The sequence below is a fragment of the Alosa alosa genome, chromosome 4 (genome assembly GCF_017589495.1).
Source record: "Alosa alosa isolate M-15738 ecotype Scorff River chromosome 4, AALO_Geno_1.1, whole genome shotgun sequence".
Lineage (NCBI taxonomy): Eukaryota > Metazoa > Chordata > Actinopteri > Clupeiformes > Clupeidae > Alosa > Alosa alosa.
Window position 1 is genome coordinate 4621194 of NC_063192.1, and position 23745 is coordinate 4644938.

Below are 23745 nucleotides of genomic sequence, written 5' to 3' on the forward strand. Positions count from 1 at the left end.
ATAATCGGGCCAAAGTGGGTCTAACTCTACGTGCAGTGTCGAAGACGGACCTGGATAAATGGATTACTAATTAATTGGCCACGCATAGCAGGACAGTGTCAACTGAGGAGAGTCGAGACAGCAGGGGTGTCTGTATCTGTGTGTGTGTGTGTGTGTGTGTGTGTGTGTGTGAGAAGGGGAGAGAAAGACAGACAAATAGGGAGAGAGAGAGAGAGAGAGAGAGAGAGAGAGAGAGCGCAGCACCATTTCATTCCTTTAAGTGTCTGAAACAAACACATACACACATTGCATACACTAAACAGTAACATCTGCTTGTGTGTGTGTGTGTGTGTGTGTGTGTGTGTGTGTGTGTGTGTGTGTGTGTGTGTGTGTGTGTGTGTGTGTGAAGGCAGTCACTTGTGAGGGTAATGGAGAGGATGGGCAGAGCCCTGATGCTCGTAACAAGGCAAACATAAACTGTGTCACTTCATCGCAAAACAATGGGAGACAGCAGTCTCAATGTGCCCGACCAACATGCTTCCATTGTTTCCCTCCCCTCTCCTCTCCTCCACCCCCCTCCCCTCTCCACTCTGCCTTCGAGCATTGGGGGGGGGGGGGGAGGGACAAGTGTCAAAGGGGCAGTGGGGGGTCTGCTTGTATTCTTTCTCCTCTGTGGGTGTGTGTGTGTGTGTGTGTGAACGCACAGACGGTTCAGTAGTAATTTGATGTGTGTCCCGGGGGACGTTTGATGGATTAAAGCAGAGGAGGCCCATTCGGCTGTACCACCTGATCTCCCTCCGTCTGCACTGGCCTATATAAGGCTCTGAGAGGGTGCTGATCTCAGCTAGTCTGACACACACTCTCCTCCTCTCCCGCTCTCTCTCTCTCGCTCTCTCTCTTTCTCTCTCTCCATCTCGCCTGCTCAGTGCTGAGCTGCATCCCGGGAGCTATCCAGTGCTGAACCAGATTGGCTTGCCTTCTCTCTGTCTTTTTTTTTCCCTGAGCGAGAGGGAGGGAGCTTGTGTGTGTGTGTGTGTGTGCGTGTGTGTGTGTGTGCGTGTGTGTGAGGACAGCACACGCAACAGCAGCGTCAGCGTCAGCCTCCAGTTCGTTTCCATCCTCTGCTCTCAGTTCCAGGAGCGTCTGCACGCGCGCGTGTGTGTGTGTGTGTGCGTGTATGTGTGTGTTTCATTTCGGGCTCTGAAGTTCCCCACACGGATTAACCCAAGCCTTCCAGCGTGCTGTTTTTTTTCCACTCACAGCCGGAGATCTTTGTGTATATTTGTATATTTTTTTGTGTGTGTGCGTCCGGCTCCGTGTGTGTGTATCGGGCTGCCGATGCCCAGTGCTGCCTGTGGACCTGCCGCAGGACCAGGACCTTTCACGCGATCAGGATGCCGCGCTCTTTTCTGGTGAAGAAGATCAAGCTGGATGATTTCTCCAGCTCCTCCCAGCACCACCACCAGCCCCTGGATGAGTCGCTCACCTTCGCCCGCTCCATCGGCGACTCCGTCTCCAGCCTGGGCGTCCGGCTCAGCCACAACGGTACGCTAGCCTAGCCTCCATCTCTCTCTCTCTATCCCACTCTCTCTTCCTCCAGTCATCATCCCTCTCTCCTAGCCTCTCCATCCCTCATCCTTCCACACCCTTCCCTGCTAACCCGAGCACACACAAACACACACACACACACACACATAAGCACACACACACACACACACAAGCACACACACTGCCTATCAGTTCCAGCCTCGCCATGCTTCATGGAGTCAGGAATGGAGAGGGCTGATATCAAAAGCTAGACACTTCGGCTGGCTGGTGCAATAGTGTGTGTGTGTGTGTGTGTGTGTGTGTGAGTGGGGTAGTGAGGCTGTTTGTAGGGGGCTTAGTGAAATGATTGGGTCTGGTTTTAATTTTTTGAAAAGCTGTATGGGACGGTGAGCTCGAGGTCGCTCTCGCTCTGTCCAGCCTGTTGCGATGCCGTTCTCCGGAACACCAACAGATGTTACGTAAATCTGGGTGTTGTTGCGTCGGTATCCCAAATAATCCCCTCTGCCCCCCCACCCCCCCTCACTGACCCCCATCGGGGGGGTGACTCTGGTGATGTGATGTGGTAATCCAGGGCACGGGGGTGGTGTGTGTGTGTGAGTGTGTGTGTGTATATGATAATGAGGCCACAGGACGTGCTCGTTGAGCATTGGGGCTGCATGTGTAAGTGCGTATGTGTGTGTGTGTGTGTGTGTGTGTATGTGTGTGTGGAGTGCTGCTCGGGGCGATCGGCGGTATTGTGTGAGCTGAAAAATGCATGAGAGATCAGCCAAGGATGAGACATTTGTCCTTAGCCGTTATTGCCCTTCGCGTTCGCCTTCCATCATCCACAATCCCCCCCAGCCCCCACAGCGCCGAAACATGAATATCCTACCCAGCCTTACTTCCTCATCCCTCCTCCGTATCTCTCTCTCTCTCTCTCTCTGTCCCTCGTTTCCTTGTGTCTCTATGCCGCTTCAACTGATGGGGGGTCTGAAAGCTCCGGCTTGAGTTTCAGCAGAGGGCTTCAGAGACGCCACCAGAGACGTGTGTGTGTCTCTCAGCCCTTGGCTTGGGGAGGGAGGGGACGTGTGTGTGTGTGTGTGTGTGTGTGTGTGTGTGTGTGTGTGTGTGTGTGTGTGAGGGAGGAAGGAGAAAAGGAGACAGTAAAAACGCTTAGAGCAGCAGCATCCACAGCATCACGTGACCAGCAGCTCTACAGTAAACAGCCTCCACAGGAGGAGCTGAGGACAACAAGGCGGTCCCCTGTCCCAGCCCACACACACACACACAAACACACACACACACAGGAGGAGCAGAGGACGAGTCAGTCCCCAGTTCAGATGGCAGCCCAATCCCTCATCAGAACCATACCAGACATGACCCAAACACACATACGCACACACACTTCACACAGAAACGCACACACACTCGTTCATGGCTTCACAGAGACACTCACGCTTCACACAGACATAGACATACACACATATTCACACACATGCACACACAAACTCACATCTTTTCACAGATGGCAGAGGAGATGGAGCTGGCTAGACATGCTAGGCTAGGCTATGTTATGCTAGGCTAAGCTAGCTGTGGCGTTAGGTGGGCGTTCTTCAGTGCGTGTGCCCACTGCTGTGCTATGGGACAGATTTAGGACGCCAGATGTCGGTTTGGCTTTAGTTGTGTTGCGTTGGTTTTGTGCGTTAAGCAGCTCGGGGGCTTTGCTGACCAGACAACCTGTAAAGGATGTGTGAGTGTGTGTGTATATGTGTGTGTGTGTGTGTGTGAGTGGAACTCAGCAGCAGCAGCAGCATCAGGCGCGCTCTTTCTCTTCCCACTCTCTCCATGCCACAAGTGCACACAGCAGTCCTGCGCTCAGCTCCCTCTTTGTCTGCCGGGAGGATAATATTTCAGCAGGCTGATCGCAGCCAGCCTAATCCCCAGCCCAGCAAAGTCGCTGCGCTACCTCAGACCAACACACTGACCTTTGTCTGGTGGACAGCGGTCTCTGACACCGCGGCCATGCTTATTTACATGAGATTTAACTCCATCTGCATTCATATATGCATGAACACTCAAACATAAATAGAAAACACTGCCTCAAGCCATGGGTTGTTTTTTTGACCTAATTCCAAACAGCAAAACATATTCATGAACACAGATGCTTTAATTCTACCCTGTGCACAACAGCATATATTTTATTGTTTTATTATTTTTCCGTTACTTTTTGGTTTTAAAGGCTAACGTAGAAGACTGGTTATTCCAGCAGCGAAATTAACGCCTTTCAAGCACAGGCACAAGTGGTTCTTTTGTGTTGCTGAAGCACGGGTCATACGCTCAATGCTACGTGAAGAACAGCCCTGCGTCAGCACTATTGCTATGCAAACACTTTTTTTTTCTAACGAGGAGACGTCGGCCTCTCCAAATGTCTGCCTGAAAACAAAGAGGGGTGGGCGTCAGGGTCCATTAATTGCATGCTTGGTTTGCATTTAAGAGGTGTTGCTGTCCACCAGCCGTACAATTGCGAGAGTGGAATAAATGCTTCTCTGGCAATCTGACCGAGGAGCAGCGAGAGGCGCAGACAACTGTGGCTTTGTCTGCTGGTGTGAGATTGATTGACACTTGTTACTCGGGTCTATTAAAGCCCACGGATTCAGCGTCTCTGGCATTCTAGAATGAGAAGAAATGTTATACAAATGTAGCCTAAATATCAGATATTTTAGTAAAATATTTAGAAATCTAAAATATTTTGATAGTTAAATATCAGATATGTTGGTAACCTTCACACATTTAGAAATTAGCTAGAGATTTAGGCCATCTTCACGCCATAGTGCCGGGCAGTGTTTTGGTTTGAATTTAGTTCAAACCCAAATTTGACAGGACAATTCAACAAATAAAGATAATCCGGGGAATATGGGCCTTACGTCCATTCATTTAAATAACAAACTTGCTTATTAGCTTATTTGCAGCGTTTCTCTCTGTCCACTAGGGTTGAGGCCCAGTTGAAAAGGAGGCGGTAAAAGCAAAATCTCATTTCTGTCCTCCTAATTAACCGTCTCCGGACGGCCCTTATAACCAGTTTACCACAGCCCTCGGACAGGTTATCTGGGAGGTGTCTGTGGACATGCGCGACCCTCTACACACACCTCTCGATAGGCGCAGGTCTAAATGATGCCCGTGGGCTCAAAGGCTTGTTTGGCGGTGTCAGTTTTTCAGTTTTTCCCAACGTGACCCCAGCCTTGTTTAAGCGCAGCACACCAGACGGATAGTTGTGCTATTTCACAGCCGATGGTCTATTGATCTGAGCAAAACTTTGAATTTCATTAAAAAGACGTCAATACTTCATTTCCACCGCTTGCTGCACACAGCGCTTTGGAATGGCGTCTTTCAGCAGTTACGCGCTATTTCTTGTCAGGGGAATTGGGCGCGCTATGAAAATTGATATCGGATTTCTGACCGAATGTGCCGCGTTACACCTATTAAATTAAAACCCGTCAGACGGGTGCCGGGCATCTCTGCGAGAAAATAATGTTCGCAAATAGATGGGGAATTTTCCATGGCCCGAGGAGCTGCCAGGAAACCTTTTAGCGTGACTGGACCGCCGCACCCCGGAAAGGGACGGCAGGGAGAGGCCGTCCCAGGCGGGGCGTGTGCCAGTGTCCTTTCAGTGAGAGCAGTCAATGTTTTTAGAGAATGAGGTAGGAAATTAACGCCCGTCACTACCTCCAGGCCCAGTACTCGCTGAAAGGGAAGGAAGTAGCAGTCTCTCTCAACCATGAACACTTTGTAGTTTAGCTTCTTGTGTTTTAAACGAGTGATTCAGCGAATGGGACGGCACGAAAACACAGCTGTGGAAACTCAGCAGATTTCTGCGATGGGGGAAATCTGTTTTACGAAAATGTAAATACCTCATAGACTATATTTCATAATGTCATGAATGCACCAGGGAGGTCAACAAGGCCACTCCTCTTCTAGAACATTTTTCACAACCATTCCATTTTTAAAATGTGCCATGCGCTCTGGACACTTCCGCATTGATGACATAAATGGCGCATCTCTCAGACAGAGGCATGCCGACCTCGCAGAGTCAAGAGCTGTTTATCCACTTAAGACCTGCAGCACTAAAGGGTCTTATCAGCCTGAGTTAACCCACTTGAGCACACTGAAGCGGACCGTTAACGGCTCACATAAGAGCCTGCTGTCCACCTCCTCCTGCTTCAAGCAGTCACTGTGAAACGGTGTAGAGGCGCGAGCCCAACAGGAGCGCAGCGTGCGTTTCGCTCTTATCACTGAAGCACGAGACCAATCAATCAGTGTGTCTCCGCGGAGACCGAGCTCCGCGCGCCTCCTGCACTGCGGGTCTCCTTAATTAGCTATTATCTGCTCCGCAACCCTCCGGTGGCAGGGGAGGCTCGGAACCACGGAGCTTATTTTCATCGCGCCCACTGCCGCCCAGCTCCTTGTCTAACCTTGAAAGTGGTCACGTGTCTGTTTGTTTGGAATGATGGGAACGCAAGTAGCAGACTGGATGAGACTATACATCAGGCCACTGCAGGCACAATAACACTGGATGAGACTATACATCAGGCCACTGCAGGCACAATAACACTGGATGAGACTATCAGGCCACTGCAGGCACAATAACACTGGATGAGACTATACATCGGGCCACTGCAGGCACAATAACACTGGATGAGACTATACATCGGGCCACTGCAGACACAATAACACTGGATGAGACTATACATCGGGCCACTGCAGGCACAATAACACTGGATGAGACTATACATCGGGCCACTGCAGGCACAATAACACTGGATGAGACTATACATCAGGCCACTGCAGGCACAATAACACTGGATGAGACTATACATCAGGCCACTGCAGGCAGAATAACACTGGATGAGACTACACATCAGGCCACTGCAGGCAAAATAACTCTGGATGAGACTACACATCAGGCCACTGCAGGCACAATAACACTGGGCTCTCAATTGGGGGTTCAGTCCTTCTGGGGTAAAAGGCCAGAATGGCTTGGAGGGGGGTTGTTTTAAACTCGTTAAGACACTCTCCCTATCTCCTTCCCTCCCCACCTGCAGGCTTCATTATGCCATAGGTGCAGCTAGCTAACACACACTCACTGTGTCTCCTCCTCCCCATGTGCAGGCTACATCATGCCATAGCTCTCTCTCTCTCTCTCTCTCTCTCTCTCTCTCTCTCTCTTCCTCTTCACCTGCAGACTACATCATGCCATAGGGGCAGCTAGCTAACAACACTCTTGGTGCAGCTAGCTAACACACTCCCTCTCTTGGTGCAGCTAGCTAACACACTCCCTCTCTTGGTGCAGCTAGCTAATACTCTCTCTCTCTCTCTCTCTCTCCTGGCTACCTGCAGGCTACATCCAGGACTACATCATGCCGTCGGTGTACCAAGGGGAGAAAAAGATGGAGCTGAAGCTGGCGTCGCCGGTGTCGGAGCCTCTGTACCCCCCGTCCAGCGGTGGCGGCGTGGAAGAGTACTGCGACCCCGACCTGGAGCACCCCGACAGCCCGCAGTCCGGCAAGACAGACAGCGGCTTCTACAGCGGCGAGGCCGAGGCGCTCAGCGAGGGCTACACCATGGATGCCTTCTTCATCTCCGACGGCCGCTCCCGCAGACGGGGGTCAGAGGGCACGCAGGGCTGCAGTGGCGCGGGGTCACGGGGGTCGGCGGCGGAGACGGAGACGGCCGAGGACGCCCAGGTGGCCAAGGAGAAGGGGCGGCGCACGCGGGCCAAGGCACACCTGCAATGAAAGCGGCAAGGCGTGCGCCCGCGTCGTCCAACCTGAGCCGGCACAAGCAGACGCACCGCAGCCTGGACAGCAAGATGGCGCGCAAGTGCCCCACCTGCAACAAGGTGTACGTGTCCATGCCCGCGCTGGCCATGCACGTGCTGACCCACGACCTCAAGCACAAGTGTCACGTGTGCAGCAAGGCCTTCAGCCGGCCGTGGCTGCTGCAGGGCCACATGCGCTCGCACACCGGCGAGAAGCCCTTCGCCTGCGCCCACTGCGGCAAGGCCTTCGCCGACCGCTCCAACCTGCGCGCGCACATGCAGACCCACTCGGCCTTCAAGCACTACCGCTGCAAGCGCTGCAATAAGACCTTCGCCCTCAAGTCCTACCTGAACAAGCACTACGAGTCCGCCTGCTTCAAGGGCTCCGGCGACGAGGACGACTCCGGCTCCGGCTCCGAGGACAACTGAGGAAGAGCGTCCAGGGACCATTATGACATCACAGAAGAAGGCGGTACGCAGGAGACACAAATACGGTCCTCTCACTCTCCCTCGCCCACCCGCTCCATCCTCTTCCTCCTCTTCCTCCCAATACCCCCCCTTGCCTCTTTTGCACCCCTCCTGTCTTCCTCCTCTCCCCTCTTTTTAAAAAGCAATATTTTCACTGAGATTCTTCAAGGGAAAAATGATAACTGTAACGACGAGATAATAAGACAGAAGATGCTGGATTTTTCTTCAGTATGATGGCTAATCGTCCACAGAGACACAGACACACCCCTACACCACTGAGACATCTATGTGCAAATATGCACACACACACACACACACACAGACCCCTACAAGTACACACTTGCGCTTTCACACATTCACACACACACACACACACAAATCCTCCCTCACTTACCCTCCTGAGGCCTGGCATGTGAGTTTTCATCGATGATGATGATAATATTAATAGTAATAATATTTAGAATACCAATATTTTATAGCAAATCATATGGGAAAACCAGAAAAAAAACACAAGAAGGACCGCAACAGTGTTCTTTCCTTTTTTAGAAATGAAAAATGACCTCTTGTATTTTTATGCTGCTTTTCTTTCTTTTATTTTGCTAAGAATTGAATTGTTTTGCAACTGCCAACATGAACTTTTTAATGAAAATGTAAAAACGTGAAAAAAGACAGTATTTGCAAAAAGAGGCCACTGAAAAGTTGAAAACTTTTTTTTGTCACTCAAGTCTTTTAATTCAACAGTGTTATTTTTCTATTGCAATTCTAATGATTTCTATGTAATATTTTTTGTGCCAATCATTTCCTAATAACTTGTCAAAAGCAATCTTTGTGACTGTGGGGAGTTGGTGGACTGTGTCCAGAGGAACTTCCGCTCAACACACTTTTGCATGCTGCCGGATAAGTCTTTCTTAGAGCTTAAATTGGTGCAGACTGACCAGCTCTGTACGAAGCAGAGGTCAATTCACGATAGGACCGACAAAAAGCAATTCCCAACTGGCCGCTGAACGGCTAGGGTGCCTGGGACAGTGTTCACATAGAACTAGGGGTCATTTCAAACGCTAGCCGTAAAAGTTTCACTGTTGCACTTGGTTAACAGGTTATGGTTCTACAATACATGACAAGATTTGATTTCAGTATACATCAGTACATAAGGATCACAGGCTAACTGGGACTGAGATCACAGACTTCCAAACCAAATAAGCTAAGGTGCTAGCACAGCGCCACACCTTCAAGCAATGACCAGCTGATCGACCGGTCGGTCTTCCTCTCGCTGTCTCAATGACCAGCTGATCAACCGGTCTTCCTCCCGCCGCCGCAGTGGGTCCTAATCAGGGTTCCAGTGACCCAGGAAGTACTTCTCCTCCTCTTCCTCCTTCACACTTACCTCAGCACAGAGGAAGGCATGGACTCGTACACCCTCAGTTACAAAGGCCACCGTCCGTCATCTCCTTTATTTCTGTTGCGCTGAAAGCGTGCTTCCTGTCTTTCTATGAACTGCATCCTTCACACCACGTCTATTTATTTCACTTGTCTATTTATTATTTATTTATTTATTTATTTATTTACTTACTTATTTGTAATTTATTGATCCATGTATTTATCTATTTATTATTAATTTATTCATTTGTATGCTGGAAATTGAGTCTCAACTGACCTTGTAAGATGCTGCTGATCTACAAAGAAATTGTTTATATGCATGACAAACTGTAGAGTCCACTGGACTTATAGTCTTTTTCAAGAGGAACAATGTGCAGCATTGGGACAAGCTGAATGCAGATGAATCTCTATGTGTTTTACGGGCAATAACTTCCTTGGTATGGCAATTAACTTGTATAATCATAGCTGTCCTGTTCGCAGACAACTGAGGGCAATAAACTAAACAAAATGTACAAAGAAACAGCCAAGGTGTTGTGAGCGTGTTTCTCCCAGCAGGGATGAGGTCACTCGGATGAGCCATGCGCGCAACGCAGTCATGCTGCAGCCCATGATGCATCTGCTCTTAAAGGGCCGGTGTGTATTTTTCTTGTGATAAAAAGACAGAGGGCTGGAAATGTGTGAGGTCAGCTGTGATACAGAAGCAAAGGGGCAGTGGATATTTGTGTGTGTGTGTGTGTGTGCGTTTATGTGTGTGTGTGTGTTTATGTGTGTGTGTGTGTATATCAGCGGTGATACTGAGGCAAAGGGATAGTGCACAGGGATATTTATGTGAGTGTGTCTGTGTGTGTGTGTGCGTGTGTGTTCATGTGTGTGTGTTACACTGTGACAGACAGGAGCAGTGAGTGTTTGAGATGTGCGTAGTAGAATAATGCCACTGTGGGACTACAGCCATCTCCTATTTCATGATAAAACATACAGCCATCTCCTATTTCATGATAAAACATACAGCCATCTCCTATTTCATGATAAAACACACACCACGCGTGGTATGATGAAAACGCATCACACACAATGTATGATAAAACTCACACACTACACACACACACACTGTAATAAACATACACCTCATGCACAAAATACACTATCTGTGATAAAACACATGTACACACAGTATGATAACACTCACACAACACACACTCTGATAAAACACACATCACGCATATCACATAAGACTCATGACACACACACTGTAGCTGATCTCACGCCCATCACATTCTAGCACAGGGGTCTCAAACTCAAATGAGCTGGGGGCCACTTCTGCCAACGTCATCTGATTGGAGGGCCGGCTATTTCTGAAAATGCAATGTTCTTTTTTTCAAATACCACACAAAACTGCAAACAGAAAGTGCAAGTGTTTTTATCTAGTTTTAGACACCTGTGCTAGCAACCTTAGCTTATAAATAAAATAATGATAAAAAAAAAATTAATACAAATTATAAAACAAACAAAAACATAAAAACGGTATGTGTGTGTTTCACACAAATAAAAATATTTTCCTCTCATAACTTTTTAAACCTGGCAAACTAGGCGTCAGGGTTAAAGTGCGTATGTCAGGTTAAAAAACATTTTTGACAAAATGAAGGGACATGAAGCAAGATAGTAGTGATTTTTTCTTGAAAAAAATCAACTTTAAATACAATAGAACAATATTTACAGTTATTTTTATAACTGAATTTATGAACATTACAGGAAACATTCCAGACACAATGATGACCTCATAAGAGGGAGTCCAACAAAGTTGGTCAATTAAAACACATGGGATAAGGGATCATAAAGTAGTTTTTTTACACTGAAGAGGCCAAAAACATGACTTCATTCCAGTATGTCATGCTAGAGTCTACTACCTGCCTGACATAAAATATCCTGATACCTTTTTTTTCTTTACTGGCAACCATTATTGATCTTAAAATGTCATGAAGAGGATATGGGTAAGTAGTAATGTTTGAAAAATGCCAGTTGTGTCACTTGCCATCACATATAGGCCATTATATAGCCTAAACTAAGTAGAATCAGTAAAGCAACTCATTAGTCTGTGTTCAGTCAACCATGGGCATAATGCTTTCTTTAGAGACCTGACTATAAAACCATCAGTGTATATGTGCTACCACACATTTGCTCTTTATATATATATATATATATATATATACATCTGCTTATCAACCAATGTTAGCTATAGACAGACTATTAATTTGCTTACTGATTCTACTTTAACTTGTTGTATATGAAAGCCTATGTTATGGCAAAATGACACAACTGCCATTTTGAAGCCATGATACATACTAATAGTGATCCGATCCTACTCACACCCCTAATCAATTTCTCACTGATGATTTGATGGCCATGATTTACCTAAATTTTGTAGCCTATTCGTCTTTACTTTGTCCCTGCCAGTCAGGCTCATGCTTATGAACCACTGGTAGGGCCTATGTCATAGAGAACATTTTTGGCCTTATCAGTGTAAAAGAAAATGCAGTTAAAACCGATACTCCCCTATGCTCAACTTTGCTGGACTCCCTCTTATGAGGTCATCACTGTGTCTGGAATGTTCATAAATTCAGTTATAAAAATAACTGTAAATATTGTTCTATTGTATTTAAAGTTGTTTTTTCAAGAAAAATCACTACTCACTACTATCTTGCTTCATGTCCCTTAATTTGTCAAAAAAAAATTTAACCTGACATACGCACTTTAAGAAAGCAACACCATTGGATTTTTATATCAAAATTTCAAAAGGCTATGGCTTGAAAGTGGTCAGAGATAAAGTCCTACTGTAAATGTAAAAATCTTTCAGTATAAACAAAAGTTTATGAAGAGGGTAAATGTACCCATCACTGAATGGCAAGCACCTCAAATTATGCACCTTTCAGTAAATACTGGATGAACATTTGAGCAGGTTTACTTTCCTTTTTTTCATATTACCCACATAACAAATTAACAGGAAAACACCTAAGATGTATACCAACACCTAAGATGTATATGGTTTAGGTGATGTATTACTAAACCACAAGGCCTACAATAAAGTATGGTCAAATGGTCAAATCAGTTCCTATCGCGGGTAATCTGAGTACCCAGAAGTTCGCATCAAATTGCGGGTGACTTTGTAGTTCTTCAGAGCCCTATTTCTACTAGCCCTGCTGTCTGTACCACGTCTATTACGGACACTTTCATCACGATTACCACTGCAACCTCCAAGCTATGTTGGGCAGAGGGTGAAATAAGCATGGTATGCTTAGTGGACACCGTCGTATACACGCAAAGACACACTTCCATTCACAGACGCACTGTGACTATCACTGACAATAGACGATCAATCATAATCTCCAAAAGGATATTCTCCTTCAGAATCAGAATAGGTGAATAACATAGCCTACCTAAGACTTCATCACACGTGAACGTTTTTCAACATTAGGTGTAGGCCTATTTCTGCTTCAATTTGTGCAAAACTATGGCCTGCATCGCTTCCCTCGTCATTACAAATGCATCGCCTCTTTGTGTTTCTTGGTGTGTAATACAAGTATTTCCTGAAAACTTTACAGCGCATTTTGGGTTTGAATCAAGCTCTGGATGTCTAGCACATAGTGGAGCAGAGTAGGCTACAAATGAGATTTGTCACCGTACTTGGATCTATCGTCTACTTTAATCAGTATCGTTGTTTGTCGCAATTAAAAATAGCCTTAAGGGCCGGAGTACATTATTATTTTGACATATGTCGCGGGCTGGAATTGGGCTGGACGCGGGCCGGATTTGGCCCGCGGGCCGGGTGTTTCAGACCCCTGTTCTAGCATATCACACACACACTTCTCACAATCATACACACACACACACACACACACACACACACACACACACACACATACAGACACACACACACACACACATACACACACACACACACACACACACACACACACACACACACACACATATCAGAGCATGCAAAAATATTCCCTCCCTACATACAAGAATACACATATCCCAGCATGCAGCTCCTTGGTTGATCTGCTGATTTCTGATTTCTGGTTCCTGTGGATGCTAATGCGACTCGGCTCCCCTGCTGGGATCTCTAGATCCATTTGGAACATCCACCACTCTCAAGTCAAGTTGTCAAGGGAACAGATGAAAGCCTACCACAGTGGACTTAACATATTGTTGTTGTTGTATGTGTGTGTGTGTGTGTGTTTTCTCTCATACACACTCAATTACCCACATGAATACATACACAGAGTACACATCTCACACACATACACATATGCTTGCTTACCCACATCTCACCCACATCTCACACACATACATATGCTTGCTTACTTAACATCTCACACACATACACACACACTTGCTTACTTACACACATGAACACACACATCTCACACACATGCTTACTTACTTACCCACATGAGCACACATCTCACACACATTGTGTCATAATTGATATATTTTTCCCCTGTCCTCAGACAATACTCAGAGCAGAGTAATCATGGACCTGTTTATTACAGCGAGAAGAGGACAGAGAGTTAATGAGGGAGGGAGAGAGGGGGGAGGGAGAGAGAGGGAGGGAAAGAGAGAGGGAGAGGGAGGGAGAGAGAGAGAGAGGGAGGGAGAGATAGGGAGAGAGAGAGAGTTAATGAGGGAAGAAGAGATAGAGAGGGAAAGAGAGGGAGCGAGAGTTGATGAGGGAGAGAGAGATAGAGAGGGAAAGAGAGGGAGAGAGATTGATGAATGAGGGAAAGAGAGGGAGAGGGAGAAAGAAAGAGAGAGAGTTGATGAGGGAGGGAGAGAAAGAGGGAGAGGGAGATAGAGAAAGAGAGAGAGAGGGAAAGAGGGAGAGAGAGATAGAGAAAGAGAGGGAGAGGGAGAGAGAGAAAAGAGAGAGAGAGAAAGAGAGAGAGTTGATGAGGGAGGGAGAGAAAGAGGGAGAGGGAGATAGAGAAAGAGAGAGAGAGGGAAAGAGGGAGAGAGAGATAGAGAAAGAGAGGGAGAGGGAGAGAGAGAAAAGAGAGAGAGAGAAAGAGAGGGAGAGTTGATGGAACTGTGACGGTGCTGTGTGCTCTGAGTGCTGCAGTAAGCGTGCTGCTGATTAAGGTTTGTCTCGGTGGGACGTTAATGATGAGTCTGCGTCTGATCACCAGTAGAGCTGCAGCTTGTGTGTCTGTGTGTCTGTGTGTGTGTGTGTGTGTGTGTGTGTGTGTGTGTGTGTGCGTGCGTGCGTGCGTGTGTGTGTGTTGTAAGATGTTAGTAGAGAGGCTGATTGAGTGTCGGTGGAGGCGTTAATGATGAGTCTGTTCACCAGTGGAGCTCCAGGCTGTGTGTGTGTGTTTGTGTGAGCGTTTGTGAGTGTGTGTGTGTGTCAGTGTGTTGTCAAATGTGAGTCGGAGTCTGATCACCAGTGGAGCTGCAGGCTGTGCACGCACGCACACACACACACACACACACACACACACACACCCACACACACACACACACACACACACACACACACACACACACACATACACACACACACACGTGATCAGTAGAATTCCTTCAGATGAGATGAGACGAGATGATAGATTAGGAGCAGCTCTCTTTCGGTCTGATTTTTAAAACACAGTCCCTGAGGGGTGGAGCCTGCACCCGTCTGCTCTTTGACTGACAGCCCTGGGGCGTAACCATGGCGAGCAGCCCGGCTGATGCAAAGCCTCCTGAACACAGGAACAAAGAAAAGGACTCATTCTAACGCTGCTTCTGTGTCCTCCATCTCTCTCTCTCTCTTTCTCTCTCTCTCTCTGTCACACACACACACACACGCATTTAATGCTGCCTCCATCTCCTCCATCTCTCTCTCTCACACACACACACAACCACACACACATCTACTCCACTATCTCTTTTTTTTAGTCTTCCTCTTGCTTTTTTGTGTTTCGCTCATTTGTTGGCTCTCCTCCTCTCTCTCTCTCTCTCTCTCCTCTCTCTCTTTCTCCTCCTCTCACTCTCTCTCCTCACTCTCTCTCTCTCTCTCTCTCTCTCTCTCTCCCCCTGTCGTCGGGGCTGAGTGAACAGGTGTTTGGGTCGCGGCTGCAGATAGACAGGCAGTAATTGAGTCGGAGTATGACCTTGAAGGGGAAGGTCGTGCGCCAGCAGGCGACTGCACTGTCAGCGCTTTGCATATTCTGAAATGGACGACACAATCACTGTAATGGTCAAGGAAAAAACGACCTGCAGGGAATACGCGATGAGCCTGTTCTCCTCTCTCTCTCCACCTCCTTCTCTCATTCATCCCTCTCTCCATCCATCCATCCACTCATCCGTGACCTCTTCCATTTACGGCCTGACTTTCATCTGCTCTCTCTGTCCGTGTGGAACACATTCTGGCTGTGCTCTTGTTGCAGGGGGATGGGTGTGTCGCACCTGCCCTGCCCCACCCCCTGCCTCCTCCATCTCATCACTCATACACACACTCTCATTACTACACACTCTCATTACCAACACACACACTCTCATCACCAACACACACTCTCTCATCCCTAACACACACACACACTCTCACCACTAACACACACACTCTTAGCACTCACACACACTCTCATTACCAACACACACACTCTCATCACCAACACACACACTCTCATCACTAACACACACACTCTTAGCACTCACACACACTCTCATCACTAACACACACACACTCATCACTAATCCACGCACTCTCAACAGCCACACACACTCCTATCACTAACACACACTCCTATCACTAACACATACTCCCATCCCTAACACACTTTCATCACAAACACACACACTCTCATAAGTATAAGTAAGTATAAGTATATATACCCATTTGATCCTGTGAGGGAAATTTGGTCTCTGCATTTATCCCAATCCGTGAATTTGTAAAACACACTCAGCACACAGTGAACACACAGTGATATGAAGCTCTCAACACTCTCAACAACTACACACACTCCTATCACCAACACACATACTCTCATCACTAACACACTAACACACTTTCATCAAAAACACACACACTCTCATCACAAATATACACAGGGGTAGAACGCCACACACACACACAACTTTTTACCTATCACAGTGGTAGAACAGCACACACACACACACATACACACACACACACACACACACACAGGGCTTTTTACCCAGCATAGAGGTAGAACATTACACACACACAGCTTTTTACCCAGCATAGGGGTAGAATGCTGCACGCACACGCACACACACACACACACACACACACACACACACACACACAAACAGGGCTTTTTACCCAGCCCTGGGGCAAAAGGACACAGGGGACGAGCAGCTCCTGCTCCTAGCTGGACTTGCCTGCTGATGAACTTGTGGATGATGCAAACTCACCTTTGAGATGGACGCCGTGGAGTCCTCCCAAAATATCCAAACAGCTCCACCCCGTCCTACACCTTCACAGCATCACACCGGCCAATGAGGTCGCTCCAGCTGAAGTTCCGCTGCATGCTGATTGGCTGAGGTGCCAAGGTCAGGCAGGCGGGCACGAGGGGGGGCATTAATCAGCCATGACAGGGGCAGCAGGCAGCACTGTGTGCCAACCAGGAGTCACACACACACACACACACACACACAAACACAGGCAAGGTATGGCACATGTTTAGGTATGTAGTGCATTACATTAGGTATGTAGTGTACACACACACACAGGCAAGATATGGCACATGTTTAGGTATGTAGTGCATTACATAGAGCTTTTAATGTGCTTTACATTAACAAAAGCTATGAATACTAAAAATTGTAAATCAGGTCAAGGTCAGCAGAAAAAAGGTCACGTGATGGAGAGAAAGGCCATAGTGATGGAGAGAGAGACCATAGTTTTCAGTTAAGACTTTGGCCCCAATCCTGAGTTCTGTGCTTGTTTGTTTTAAATCCTGGGATTCCTGAAAAGGTTCAAATTGTCTATAAAGTTCCTCCCAAGTGAAAGTGACATGTTTTTGCAACCGCTGGTGTTTACATGTAAGCTGGGCAGCCTTGGCGTACTGGTTAGCGCTTCGGACTTGTAACTGGAGGGTTGCCAGTTTGAACCCCGACCAGTAGGCACGGCTGAAGTGCCCTTGAGCAAGGCACATAACCCCTCACTGCTCCCCGAGCGCCGCTGTTGTTGCAGGCAGCTCACTGTGCCGGGATTAGTATGTGCTTCACCTCACTTTGTGTTCACTGTGTGGAATGGGATAAATGCAGAGACCAAATTTCCCTCACAGGATCAAAAGAGTATATATACTGATTAGGCCTCTGATGACAATTTGTATCCCAAGCTCATATAAGACAGAAAAACAGTTCCTTGAAATCTTCTTGGACATACAGTATGGCTGTTTTTTGTAAATGTCATTTACACCAAATAACAATGTGTTGGATAATTTGATATTGTGCCTGAAGAAATAGTGGCATGCAGAGTCAGTGTGATCGGGATGGCGTTGCGGTGATGGAAATAGGAGACAGTTGTGAGGTTTCTCAAGAATAGCCAGGTTTTATTTCCACCTTAGCAGCTGAGCATGCAAGTACCAGTATGGAGAAATAGGAACAATAAAAGAAAAACCAAAACTCCAAACAATAATCTCAAATCAATCACTAAACGTCAAAAACTATATCAAAATGAACTTTGACAACCCTTTTCAATTATAGGGCAAACTGCTGCAAATCACAAAACGAGTGTTAGGCCTATACGCAGGCGCAATTGCTTGCTCACCTCAGACCATTCTACCTCCTTCTGCTCTCAACCATAGTCCCTCCAGAGAATTTAAGTCTGCCGACTAAACCAATGCACAATCAATCAACTAACAAAACGCATCTTCTCTATATAAATATCCAATAATACATTCCATACCATAAAACTCACTGTTTCATAACAAGGCAATCCTATTGTATCATTTCATATCCTTAAACACATCATAGATAACCAGAACGTCCCAAACACCCCTCTTGTCCTGCACACTTGACCTCTGCCTGTGCAGTACGTCACACTCCACAAACTTATAATGTTCCTTCCAACTTTCCGTCGGGTCTTTTCTCAGTCCCCAGACCAGGAAGCGCTATTGTCCGACACAATGAAAAGTTTGCTGAATGTCCGTGTTCCCTCAACCTTCAGTTGGCCACCCTGAAAGTAAGGCTGATAATTAATATTGTCTCGTATGCGTTTGTGTTTTGCAGTTACCGTTGCAACCATGCTGGATGCCGTTCGTGTTCGTGTGTGCAAATAAAGTGTGTTTGTAAATCACGTTGTCCGTTCTTTGTGTTTCCCGTATGAAATAAACTGTACCCGTAACAGGCAACCGCACCGTTACAGTCAGACACGGATGCATTTGGAAGACAGCATACACCTCCTTTCTCCTTCAGGATGTCTCACAGCAGAGGCACCAGGGTGTGGGATGGACACTTGTGGCCGAAGGGTGGCCGCTTCAATCCCTGACTGGTAGGAAATGTGGGTAGGGGGAGTGATTGGACATCACTCTCCCACATCTACATCCACGGATGAGGTGCCCTTGAGCAACTGCTCCCTGGGCGTGGGAGCAAGGGCTGCCCGCTGCTCCGTGTGTGCGTGCCTCTAGTGTTTGTGTGGCCCTGGTGAGCTCACTGCTCCAAGTGTGTGTGTGTGAGAGAGAGAGAGTGGTAATAATAAGCATGATACAAAATTTAGATTTTTACCAGTTTTGTTCTCTTTTGGTCTTTTTGTAAGAGTAGATGAATTCTGGTAATAGCCTCCTAGATTTCTGAAAGATGAAAATATTAAGTCACCAAAGATATTATATTTTTTCTGTCTCTGCCTCTGTCATTCAACACACACGCACGCACGCATTAACACTCTCACACAGTCTGCACGTCGAGATCTATCAGTGATGTCTTCTCAGTGTTCCTGCGTTTCTTTTGTTTGAGCTCCCAGCTTGGCTGCGCAGTCAAGAGAAGAGAGGTGCCAAAATCACATTCATTTCCATAACAAAAGACGGCAACATATGGACAGACCTCTCCACAGCCTCCATATGCTCCTCAGTCTACACATCTCCCAATTCCACGTCCACTCTCTCTCACACACACACACACACACACACACACACACACACACACACACACACACACACATACACAAACACAAACACACACAGACCCTCTTAATATCAACATCTCATCAGAGGCGGACAGAGTACACAGCTTCATTACTTGAGTAAAAGTACAGATACCCTTTGCTAAATTTTACTCAAGTACAAGTAAAAGTACAACAGTCAGATGTCTACTTAAGCAAAAGTACTAAAGTACTTGTTTTTAAAAGTACTTAAGTATCAAGAGTACAAGAGTAGCCTACATTTTCTAAATATTGCATTACTACTGCCACAGTGCTTACATTTATGTACAGAAATGTCCTACATGGAGTCCTACATGGAGAAACATGTTAATGTTAATACCTTGGAGAATGTAAAATGAATTGGAAGTAAAATCAAGTCATTTTCATCTTTTTACCATGTTGTCAGGGATGGGCAGTATTTCTAATACATGTATTTCAAATACGTATTTCAAATACAAAATACTATTTTGTAATTGAAACACTTGAAGCGAAAACTATCATTAACTTGTTCAGAATATTGAAATAGTCTGGCGAGGTGGGGCCACAGGTTGGTACATTCCCGGGATGGACCTGCTGCGTCTTCATCTATTGTTTCGTCCATGGTTTCATCTCTTATCTAAATCTGACCATGGAGTTGACTTTGGCGGAAAGCTGAAGGTGATTGCTGATAGGCTGTCCCAATCAGTGGCGCCTGCACAATCCAATCACGTTTGAGAGGGAAACAACAAATTGAGGGTTTCCGAGATTTTTCTTTTTTCCTTTTTTTTAGAAGTAGTAACGAGTACTCACGGTTATGGAAATGTAGTGAAGTAAAGAGTACAATATTTGCCTCTCAAATGTACTTGAGTAAAGTCATGAGTACTCCCCAAAAATGATACTCGAGTAAAGTACAGATCCCTGAAAATTGTACTCAAGTACTGTACTCAAGTAAATCTACTCCGTTACTGTCCGGCTCTGTCTCTCATACACCCCCTCACATACATAAATACACACACACTCTCCCTTTCTCTCACACATGCCTCTCTCTCTCTCTCTCTCTCTCTTTCTCTTTCTCTCTCTCTCTGTGTACTGTACGTGTGTGTGTCCTGTCTGTCCAGTCGCCTCCTCCAGCTCCCATCTCTCTGACTCATCAACACAAAATCTATTTTCAGCTCACTTTGCCAACACTCAACCCTCTACTCTGTCTGACTGCTGCACACACAGCACAGAGCTGCCCGATCACACCAGACTAATCCAGACAGTATCAGACTAACCCAGACCATACCAAATCAAACTAGACTAGATCATATCAGACTAAACCAGTCCATACCAGACTAAACCCTACTACAACAGACCAAACCTGAATAAAGCCCACTGCTAATCCCATGCTCTGGATGACTGGATCTAATAACAGGTTCCTCTTTTCTCTGACCACACCATTATTCGTTTGCAGCCTATAATCAAACCTGTATTTACATGTTTTTGATTAGAAGTAGATTGCACACTGTCTGTGGTGAATGAAAGCAAAAGGTAAAACTGCTTTGTTTGGGTGTTGATCATCTGCACCAGCATATATGTGCATATCACACTAGCAGCAGAATGGAGCCTAGACGCTGTAGTTGACAGGAGCAGTCTTTGTGCTACAGATCAGGTGAGGTATTCACCCTATACATTATATATACATATACACATTATATTTATATACATATGCACATTATATTTCTTCAAAACACCCATGCTCTCCTATTTGTTTTCAGTGGGTGCGTGATCCAACAAGCTGTTCAGAAACTCAGAAAATGGTCGCACTCCAAAAACGTTTCTTTTTGATGGTTTATTTTCACTTCATAGCAGCAGGGGTAAGAAACGTTTCGGCCTTGCGGCCTTCATCAGTGTAGCCTTGTGTTCCACATGTTCTAGCTGTGTGTTCTATGTATCACAGCCTTGTGTTCCACATGTTCTAGTTGTGTGTTCTATGTATCACAGCCTTGTGTTCCACATGTTCTAGCTGTGTGCTCTATGTATCACAGCCTTGTGTTCCACATGTTCTAGCCTCTGTGTTCTATGTATCAAAGCCTTGCGTTCCATACATTCTAGCTGTGTGTTATGTTAATGCCTTGTGCATTCCATGCATTACAGGTATGTGTTCAAAATGTTCTAGCTGTGTGCTCCATACAGTACAGGTGTGTGCTGTATATAGGAGCCGTATTTTCCATACATTAGACTCCCCCCACCCCCACGTTGAAGCCATCAGCGTGTGTGTGTGTGTGTGTGTGTGGGGGGGTTGGGGCTCCGTGGGTTGATGTGTCCGTGCTGAGAGGGCTGAAGCATCTGTTCCCATGCTATTAAGCCATTCCTGATCATTAAACTTTAATGGAACATTGATTTTATGCTGGATCCTCGTCTCCTCACAAAGCGCCACAGAATCTAGAACTAAATAAAAATGAGTCATAGCTGCGGCCGCCACCACACACTTCCTGGGAATACACAGGACAGGGGAGTGTGTGTGTGTGTGTGTGTGTGTGTGTGTGTGTGTGTGTGTGTGTGTGAGTGTGTCCTTCAATGTCCTCTAAAGGGGAGAGAGGGACTAATGAACCTCTGAAAAAATATCAACAGACACACACTCTCACCTCTCTCTCTCTCTCTCACACACACACACACACACACACACACACACACACACACACACACACACACACCTCTTTCTCTATCTCTACTTCTCAGACACAGACACCTCTTTCTCCACTCCTCTGACACACACTCCTCTCATCCTCTCTCTCTGCACTTTTCTCGTCAAGGGTGCCTGTCACACTGCTTCCTGTTCATTAAGAGCATTTTAGCTGATGTCATCTTGGATGATCTTTCAGGCTGTAGGTGTTTCAGATTTCATGCAAAGTCTGTGTGTGTGTGTGTGTGTGTGTCTATATATATTATACTGCTTATGCACCACCTGTCCATACTGTGTATGTTACATTGCACTTTTCTGCTTTTTTACATTTCTGGTTAGACGCAAACTGCATTTCGTTGTCTCTGTACTTGTACTATGCACAATAACAATAAAGTTGAATCTTATCTAAACAAATAAGTGTATAAGAAAAAAGAAACAATGTGTTATAAACAGTGTTGGGCAAGTTACTTCAAAAGCGTAATGCATTATTTATTACTTGTTACTGTCATCTCAAAGTAATTTGTTACATTACGATATTACTGTCTTTGAATTGTAAGGCATTACACTACGTTTACATTACTTTCACCAAAATAACAGGAAATATGGATTTGGTGTTCTCAATAGATCTTCATGTGTTCAATGCAGCTCATACCACGGCATGAGGTGATGTGGTATGGCATAATGACTGACCTAGGCTTAAGGCTAACAAAAGAACAATATAATGGTTGCAGTTATGGCTCATGGGACAATGTAGGCCCCAAAGGCCAAAGGTCACTCACAACTTAAAGCAACACCAAAGAACTTTTCCTCTGTCGCACGCACGCTATTTGTTTATCCAGCAACGGCTTTGCAAATAACGATGTCCATAGACAAGGTAGAATATGTTGCATGATTTTATGAAAGTACGATGTATTGCGACATCATGCAAGTCAAATTTGTAGTTTCTTATGTCTCAGTCCATCGAACTACAAACCCGCTACCCGATCTGGCAAACTTACATAGTGCGGTTATAGCCGATAGAGGGCCGAATGCAGAAGTGCCGTTCACCCTGTTACGAGTTGATGAACCACGGAAACAATTTTGAAAACATTTTAAGGTACAAAAAACTCTTTTGTGTTGCTTTAATATAGTAAAATATAGCCATAGTGAAATTGTATGTTCACTTTAAATGGTTCTCATCATTGCTGGTTGCCTTTCCTTCCACTTACAGTGGTGTAGACTTAATGCAAATAGTTTGAGAATAATGGCTGCGATCTTTGTAAAAGCAACATTTTAGTTATTCTCACTGCTTGAAATGAGAAGTATAGCCTAACCATGTTAGATCTGTTGCATGAATGGCAGAGATACACTGTAACTGAAATTCCCTTTTTACAGTCATCTAAACAAGGCAATCAAATTCCAGGACCAGCATAGATGACTTTTTTTAATTCTTGGATAATCTTCTCTGGTGCCAATTGAGCATTTCTCAATTTTGGATTAAAAAGCAAAGTAACTTCACTTACTGAGAATTGTACCGAGTAAAATATTACTGAAATTGTATTGGTAATGCCTTACATTACTGCATTTCAGCAAAAAGCAATGCATTACTGTAATTACATGACTTTTGTAATGCATTACTCCCAACACTGGTTATGAGATGCCCAACGTGAGCAACAAGTGCCATTTCAAATGGACCAAATCTTCTTTTCCTAAGAAACCTTCAGACCACCCCCCACCCCCCATAATGGTCATTCTGAAGACACAAACAACAGAGATGATGCTTTCTGTTTGGAACGGACCAAGTGTCTGTTGTGTGTG

At 45.8% G+C, this 23745-nt stretch overlaps 1 protein-coding gene across 1 annotated transcript; it reads left to right on the top strand.

Annotated features, from left to right (window-relative positions):
* The first annotated feature begins 836 nt into the window (after nucleotides 1–836).
* On the top strand, nucleotides 837–9686 carry scrt2 (scratch family zinc finger 2). Its single transcript, XM_048240310.1, is given in 4 exon segments — nucleotides 837–1524; nucleotides 6901–7261; nucleotides 7263–7317; nucleotides 7319–9686. Coding segments are annotated over 4 exon segments (999 nt in total). The 5' UTR covers nucleotides 837–1373; the 3' UTR covers nucleotides 7751–9686.
* The last annotated feature ends 14059 nt before the right edge of the window (nucleotides 9687–23745 follow it).